The 8,829-nt window shown below is 48.6% G+C and overlaps 2 protein-coding genes across 2 annotated transcripts; both read right to left on the bottom strand.

Moving 5' to 3' along the window:
- Positions 1–351: 351 nt before the first annotated feature.
- EI90DRAFT_3129108 (uncharacterized protein) lies at positions 352–813 on the bottom strand (the record flags this gene model as incomplete). Its single annotated transcript, XM_039064158.1, has 2 exons — positions 352–529; positions 581–813. The coding sequence occupies 2 exons, from the start codon at positions 811–813 to the stop codon at positions 352–354; spliced, it is 411 nt and encodes a 136-aa protein (XP_038911987.1).
- A 7,485-nt stretch (positions 814–8,298) lies between these two features.
- EI90DRAFT_3129107 (uncharacterized protein) lies at positions 8,299–8,779 on the bottom strand (the record flags this gene model as incomplete). The annotated part of the gene is made up of 2 exons (XM_039064157.1): positions 8,299–8,696; positions 8,752–8,779. 2 exons carry the CDS (start codon positions 8,777–8,779, stop codon positions 8,299–8,301), a joined length of 426 nt encoding a protein of 141 aa, XP_038911986.1.
- Positions 8,780–8,829: the final 50 nt, after the last annotated feature.

Raw genomic sequence — 8,829 nt, 5'->3', positions numbered from 1 at the left:
CAACTTGAGCTCAAACACTAAAACTCAGGGCACAACTTTGTTTCCTCAATAACTCAGTAACCGTGGCAGCTATTCGCTCGGGGTTTTTTGCATCTTGTAGAGGAGATCCATACGGCCTTTGGACACTCGTTTATATTTCATAATATTGAGAACTGGCCGAGTACTGGCCAATGGCACGATAGGGCACGACTAGGGCACGACTGGGCACGACAATGAATTGGCCATAACTCCTGAACCGTTTACCGGACTTCCATTCCCGTTACACCGTTGGAAAGGTGTGATTTTTCTCTTTTTTATGATACCAAAAAATCGCCATGGCACAAGTATTATGATTCATAATACCCACTGTGATTAGATAGGATCGACAAGGCCATTGACCGTTCGGACAATTGCCAGGGCATACGCTTGTCGAACCCCAAGGAACGACGAACCATTGACTTCCCTCCTAACATCACTGTGATCCAGCAGAACAGCCATTAGCCATGTGGACTCTATTGAGTGCAGAAGAACAGTTGCCACCCTCCGCAAACTAGAGAACAATCAATGTCTGCGAGGCAAATCGGCGGGGGTCAACACACACTTTGGCAAGGGCCTTTCGCTTCGAGACCTCGTCAGCAGCGTCGGAAAATATCCAAGAGCATACTTCTTCAAGCTCTGATATTGAGGCCCAGGGAACTTGTTGGGGGAGTGGTGGTCGAACTGGTTATTTGCAGCACCTATTTTCTCAGCGTAAATAGCCCATAATAAATCGTTCTCTCGGTTTGGGGGTGCGCATGCCAACGGACCACTCGGCCTTGGCTTGCGATACTCCATCTTCCGTTCACAATAAACCTATCTTAGGCGTTCGTTGACATTCATCCATCCCATACCGATCCTGATTTAACGCATGAACTACTTAGGGGCATGAAGTATGTGCCACACTCGAGTTAAAACCAGGTCCACACACCGGCCACACTGGCTCTCGAATGATGTTGCTGATGAGAGATACATACGTACTATCCTGTCTGACAGAGATAAATCTTATAGAAATTGGTAGTAACGGCACCTTGACGAGCTCTGGAAATGCTACTATTCTTCCCTACGCTGGTCCCTACCCTGCTTCTGGAAGTGGTCCTCATCGGTACACTCTCCTGTTGTACCCTCAACCAGCTACGTTCGTGGCCCCTTCGACCCCCAAACCCAACACTGGTGTCCAGCTGTTCAAGTGAGCTACCTTTTGATTGTTTTTTTTGTCCCCGTCTCGATCTTTAACTGTAAACCTTTTTTTTTTTTAGTTTGACGCGTTACGTTAGTGAAGCAAGTTAATGTTTTGTTCACCTTGGGGTGTATCATAAAACCTCCTTGGCTGACGGGGTGATATATATGATTTATCCAATTGCCGGTTCTTATTTCACTGTGGAAGTCGGTACCACTACCGTTACCCCGCTCTCTACTTCGCCCGTCGACACTAAAACTCTCACGTCTATCTTATCGGGAACGAATCCTGGCTCGAGCGCCTCGACCACCAGCAGTGGTCAAATGATATAGGGGGCCCTAAGGGTCAGGATGTACGTTTTATTTTGGACCAACTGAATAATAGGAGCTGCGAGGCCAAAGGCCTGACAAGACGGATCGAGTGAAGCAGGCACTGCGCCCCTTTTTTGATCACATCGGAACCAAGCCTTTCCATACGACATCCGTTGCCAATGAGGCAAGGCACATCAGCCTGAAGCATTAGAGATGCGCAGTATAACCTTCTCAGGTTTATCGCGCTCAGGTTTATCGCGCACTGCATGATTCTCGGAACATATCAACAACGACACTATTCGATAGACCGAAAGCCAACCATGCCGTTCTCGCCTTTCTCTCTTCTCCGCTTGATGTCACGGAGATCAGTAACACACCGTTCGATTTTTGAAAGGCGCCCATCATCTGCAGCCGCAGCGTTGATCGCTAGGTACAGAGGATGGTGGGCAGATGCAGGAAAAGCGTGAAGACAGAGGAAGGAGTGGTTGAGGTGATACTATAAACGAATGAGTGCTGATCGATTTTGTACGGTGTGAGAAATGACTCGGAACATAGGTAGCGTCGGCATGGTTCCTCGAGTCAACGAGTTTGGAGTGCGGAACGGATGGCATGACGGGAACAAGTGAGTGAGTAACAGCTGAGACGAGTTAGCGATGGGAGTGGAAACGAGGCGTACTATTGTGCCCAACCCTCTCAATCGACCGACGGTTCTCCAGCGGAGCGATGACAACACTAGGTCCCTACTGTTTGCCGAATCGAGCGAGGTCGATAAGAATCCCACGACCTGGCTTCAGGTTCCCTGTGCCCCATGGCAAACGTCCCCTTCCCACACAATGGCCTTGAATGTTGAGGATAGCGCAAAAACAAGGAGATGACATACAGAAGAATCAGTCCAAACATAGCGCGTCCTCTAGTCGCTTGAGCTTGCCCAAAGAAGCACTCGCGCCCCTGTCGTATCCAGACCCAGGAACTCCTGCACATGATACTAATGGAGGGTCTGGGTTGCCATGTATCGTGTCGATGCGGTCATCGATGATGTTGAAGATAGGTGTCTGACTACGTAATCTTGCTCCCTAAGCCCAAGTTACACTCAACGACGGGGCTCACCGTGTAAAATAAAGTTAGAGTGATGCCAAAGGAGCAGGAGAGCCTCTCTGCAGCGTAGATCCCATTCTGAATATGGACTGGATGCTTTGGCGGAAGTTTGGGACTTCCTGCAGCGTCTCGGATCGTTTGGTCGTAGAGCGCTTCGCTTCATCCAAAGGCGTACCCATTCCGAGATATGTACCGAAGCGTGGACTCACATTTGAACTCAGGTTGGACCTTTCGGATAAGTCCAGCAGCTCTAATGAGGTCTTCAAACTTGTTAGGACGATATCTGGTCTAGCAATCCCGGAACTGGTGGTACAAACAGAAAGACCATGTGAGCACTGGGATGCATGGTCAGATCCAATGACCAAGCAGGTGGGCAGACGGTAAAGGCGTCGTCGTTGTTGAAGCGTGTAATATCGAGATTACCGAACCAACAACTGCGCGGGCTTGGTGAATGATGGGAATTGGGAGATGAATAGGTTCCAAGGGCATCGCAGAACTTCAGAACGGCGAGTTAAAGGGGAGAAATATATGAAAGGGGAAAAAGTATGACGCACCAAAAATCATCAAACTCGGCCATCTGACCTCCCAAAACTGAAGCAACCGCCACCGCTCGAACGGCAACAGATCGCCTGCCAGCTTAGGACGAAGGTCCTAACGTAAGATCCGGGCCAATAACCCAAAGGACTGGCCAAAAATGACACAGAAGGCCGTCACGAAGCATCCCGCCCAAAGGTGCCTATGGCCGGGGAGATCCGGGGTGAACTTGAGCGCTGACAGCGCGTTGGACCAACGTGGGGAAGGAGGCTAGGCGACCCACCGCCATAGATCATGGAACCCCATCAATCTGATCGCCACCAATGCCATGGAGTTTGAGCTCGCGACGCGCGACCCGTAATCTAGTCCGACCGTCAGCCTTCCTAGCCCCAACTACAACGGTCGAACGGCCCGTCAATTATCGATAAGGATATTCGAAGTACCTTGGGCCCGAGTCTGGGCGAGCGGAAATGGGGAGATGGTGGATGATAGGAAAAGGGGAATATGGAGCGGGTCAAAGAATGTCAGAACGGCGATTTAGGGGGGGGAAGAAAGCCACAACAGGCGCACCAAAGATATTCGACCAAAACTCGCCCATTTGACCTCCAAAACCCGTCGAAATTGACGTCCAGTGCTCATGCGAAGCAGCCCATCACCACACGACCCATTCCCCGTTGACAAAACCGCTCGAATTCTAGCGATTCATCTGATAGTTCAGATGAAGGTCCAAAACATCGAATTGGGTGAAACCGGCCCAGAGGACCAACCCAACCCGCTGAAATCAAGACTAGCGCGAAGCAGCCTGTGACCGCTGAGTCCATTCGCCGTCAATCGAAAATTCGCCAAATAGCTCAGATGCTGGCCCTGAAATTGACCCAAAGGGCCATCCAAACGCGCCGAATTTGACATGAAGGGCTAGCAGGAAGTGGCCCACGGCCACAGAGTCCACACCTCGTCGATCGAATCGCGAAAATCCGCCGAAAGTTTATGACAATGCGTTAGTAATGCACATGTGTGGGTTGGATATGGGCGTACTATGGTGCCCACTCCTCCCATTTAACCAGCGGTTCTCCAATTATGGGTGGCAGCGCAATGCGCAAGTTGCGTTCGCAAGCGCTGGTACCGGATAAAGCTGGGTATGTATATAAATGGTGTAAACCTGCGCGACATCGTTTTTTTTTTCCTCACCGGTGCAAGGAGGATTGGAGGTTGGGGGGGAGAGGGCCCGCTCTTCCCTGACCTAGCAATCCCAGGCCCTCAAGCCTGCCTGAGGACTGTGTTTGTGGTACTTAGCGCGCTCTGTGTGCCTTCGCAACAGTATAATTGGAGACTTGCACCGTCTCTTTATTCACAGGTTATTCTTATCATCGAATTTTTTCACTTTTGCAGTGTCTCAACTTGTGAGTAGTTGACTAACACTATTTTCACGCTTACCCTTTGTACAGGTAGGAAGGGGATCAAGGATGGGGAATAGGTGATTGGTTCCGGCTCAGGGAAAGACATTCCAGGTATGTGTGCGACTCTATCTTCCTGACCTTTGTCTAACTTGTGCCCAGCCCCTGTCTAGGTGGGGAACAAGGACAGGTTGGGGAATGAGTTATATTGGATTTGGCTAGGGAGGGCTATTCAGGTGTGTGACTCTGTTTTTATTTGTCTCTTTGCGAGAAGGCGCTCTCATCTCTCCCTCTCCCCACAGTATTATTTCCTTCCACTTTCTAATATCACTTTCTGCTTTGCCTCTGATGCTCCCTGGGAGCTTTGATGCTTTGGTGCAAGGGGATGAGAGCACATCCCTCAAGGCGTTCAAAGCCCCAGGCGGAGGTTCCTTTTTTTTGTTCCCCCTTTTTTTTTTCTTTTTCTTTTTCTCTTTTTCTTTCTTTCTCTGGAGGAATTCTATGAGTTCAAGGGTTGAAGGGGGTTTGAGGGAAATATGTATCAATAATCATTTATGTATCTGGTTGGGGGGAGTGGCAAGGTTGGGTACGAGGTTGGGTACAATTAATTGTTGTTTAATGTCTTCATTTCACGAGACTAATCACGGGTTAGCAGTCTGCCCCCAGCTGACCTCAGGTTTCCGCCCTTGTTTGCCACTGGCTGGGAAACCTGACTGCGCCCAGTCGCGACCGCTTTGGCATTCACATGCCTTCTCTCACCGATCGCGGTTTTCCCATGATTTATCGCGCAACTTAGCCTGAACGGGTCAAATCACGCTGCCTCAGTCGTACGCTGAATGTTTTCGGCGCAGATGCGCGAAGCGGACCATTCAGTGGAGGTACGTACTGAACTTTCGCTGTTGAGGAGAGGTTCCATACTACCTTAGGTTTCATACTACCTAGGTCGTGCCTATAAAGGGGCCCTGACGGATCCCTTTTCCCCTCTCCCTATCGCCTGGTATCTCGCGCTCCCCTGGTGAGTGAGATCCAATTTGCCGCTTGCCTTTCCGGGCTCACGCTTTTGACCCGCTGCCGCTGCTGCCACCTGCATATTACTCTATCCCGGATTTGCTGCTGCCAATACCGCGATTCTCGACTACATTCCCATCTGCTCCAGCCCCTAGCTTATATTTTCTTGTCTCCCTCCTCCTCCCCGATACTCCTCCATCTCTTCTTGTCGAATTTTTTCACATCGTCTGTTACTCTTTCTCTTCATTGTAGTTCACTTTCTCTTCATTGTATTTCACCTCTGTACATTAGCTTCTGTTTGCTGTTTTAGTTGTTAGCGCTTTCAGTTGTGGCTGTCATCAGTTCTAGTAATTTTCCTGCTCTTCCTTTGTATGTACGAGAACGCGGGTCACGCGTCGCGCGCATGCGGCAAATTTCACATGGGCCCTTTGTGGCCGTTGCCCACTACCAGCAGTTGTTAGCCCTGATTAGTGTTGAATTAATGTTTTATCGTGATGAACGCATGCAGTCCAAATATAATTGTACCACTGTTGCATAACATTCATGAGTGTATGTACAGGCAGGTTGTGTGCATGCAGGAGGAGTTGCAATAGAATAGCGTGCTGCCGACAATCTAGAATAGCGTGGTGACAGTCCCAGCAAATGCCAGAACCTCTGGAATTGAAGATGAGCCAGGTAATTTACAAGGAAGGAGACTGGGGAAGGAGGAGGGCAAAGCGAAAAAACAAGGAGGACGAGGAAGAACAAGGAGAAGAACAGAGGTTACAAAAACAAGGGAACAACCGAAAATAAAGAAACCTAGAAAAACTAGAGTAAGCATTCCCCCCTGCTCGAAATGCTTACCGGAAGTAAGGGACTCCGAGAGAAAACTAAGAAATGAGACTAAAAAAAAGAAACAAAGTAAAGGAGTTCAGCAGAGGTTGAGGTATAAGAGGGCCAGAGCCCAGAAGCATAGGCGGACGAATAAACACGTACGGAATTCGTCCAAAGAAATCGACCCAGGTATGCAGTGGCAATAACAGTACCAAGTTGCGCGCACGGCAAAAGCCTTGGTATAGAGCCAGTTGATGATGGTGGGGTGAGGTGGGTGTTGATGGTTGGATGGTTGGATGGTTGGGTGATTGAGCGCGACAAGATCCTGTGGGAAAGTTCTGAGGTCACATGGCATTCAACACCATGCGGACTTCTTTCTTTCTTGAATCAGCAGTTTTTTATCTTGACTCCAGTCTCAAGCGGCAACGATCTTCTTGTATTTGACTCTGGGACTCCAGATGCTTGGATCCTTTTACTTCTTGTGTTCAGTGATGTAAATCGTCGATATGCGCAGTAGAATTAAAACTCAAATGGAAACAACAGCATGGTTTCACATGTAAAAATAAGCGCCTCTAAAGGGATCTGTGTGCTTTCGTCAGCTTGAGGAAAGCCTATTGCAATAGAAAGAGTGTCGGCACCTCCAGGAGGAACAGAAATACAGTGACAACTTGAGTCACAATTTTTGTGACACAACAAGCGGTGATGCACACTCTGTTCCTCCAGGGGGAACAGAAAATGCAGTGACAACTCATGTCACAATTTTTGTGACTCAACCGGTGATGCATACTCTGTTCCTCTAGGGGGAACAGAATGCCTCTGTGACAATATTTTGTTACAATATTGTGACACAAGTGGTGATGCATGCCCATTCAAAAATTTCCACTATGCTTTCGTCAGCTTGAGGAAAGCCTATTGCAATAGAAGGAGTGTTGGCACCTCCAGGAGGAACAGAAATACAGTGACAACTTGAGTCACAATTTTTGTGACACAACAAGCGGTGATGCACACTCTGTTCCTCCAGGGGGAACAGAAAATGCAGTGACAACTTGTGTCACAATTTTTGTGACTCAACCGGTGATGCATACTCTGTTCCTCTAGGGGGAACAGAACGCCTCTGTGACAACATTTTGTTACAATATTGTGACACAAACGGTGATGCATACTCTGTTCCTCCAAGGGGAACAGAAGTGCATCTGTGACAACTTGTGTCACAATTTTTGTGACCAAACCGGTGATGCGTACTCTGTTCCTCCAGGGGGAACAGAAAATGCAGTGACGGCTTGTGTCACAATTTTTGTGACCAAACCGGTGATGCATATCCTCTAGGGGGAACAGAATGCCTCTGTGACAATATTTTGTTACAATATTGTGACACAAGCGGTGATGCATACTCTGTTCCTCCAGGGGGAACAGAAAATGCAGTGACAACTTGTGTCACAATGTTTGTGACTCAACCGGTGATGCATACTCTGTTCCTCTAGGGGGAACAGAATGCCTCTGTGACAATGTTTTGTTACAATATTGTGACACAAGCGGTGATGCACACTCTGTTCCTCTAGGGGGAACAGAATGCCTCTGTGACAACATTTTGTTACAATATTGTGACACAAGCGGTGATGCATACTCTGTTCCTCTAGGGGGAACAGAATGCCTCTGTCACAATATTTTGTTACAATATTGTGACACAAGCGGTGATGCATACTCTGTTCCTCCAGGGGGTACAAAAATGTGCAAGCCAAAGTAAAACTTGCTAGAGTGCCCTACTGCTTGATGCCCTAGCGCTAGGGCAGGATGACCCAGGTTAGGGCTAGGGATCCTGCCCTAGGGATTTTTCAAACCCTGGAACCCTAGGCCCCCTCTTAGCAGACCGGTGGCAATAGGCTATTTCCATGGTCGAAAATAGAGTAAAAAAAAAAAATACAGATGTGCACACTCTGTCTTTTACCAGTCACTGCTTAGCACGATGACGCTTGCAGGGGCGGGCTTTTACTCTGACAAGCCCCTCCTCCTCAGATTCCACTTCTGAATCTGCCCGCATTGAGTGTGTTGACTTTCTGTGTGAAAGTGAAGCTGGCTTAACCCACATGTCTGGGACTGGAAAATCATGCTGTGCAGCAAGGAGCTGTGCTTCATGACCAAGGAAGTGGCGAACAACAAGGAAGATAGGAAATCGTTCGGCCCCAGCTTTCAACAGCTCCTGGACCTTCAGCAACCTGTTCTCATACTCAGTATCTGAGTAGAGTTCCCAGTCATTTGGGAAGTGTGCTTTTGCTGTGAATGCCTTGGGTGTCAGAGCCTTCACAAGATTCATGCGTGCCAACACAGCGATCACTATTCCTTTGCTCCCTGCACAGCATATCAGTCAGCATTGGTGGTCAGATGAAATAAGCTACAGACATACTGTGCTTGTCACGGAAATTGGAAAACATGGTGTCATTGAGAGCTTGCTCAGCAGTTCGATCTGCTTTCTTGATGCCCT

Source organism: Cantharellus anzutake, assembly GCF_015039405.1.
Source record: "Cantharellus anzutake strain C23 chromosome Unknown EI90scaffold_55, whole genome shotgun sequence".
NCBI lineage: Eukaryota > Fungi > Basidiomycota > Agaricomycetes > Cantharellales > Hydnaceae > Cantharellus > Cantharellus anzutake.
This window is presented reverse-complemented; position numbering and strand designations above follow the sequence as displayed.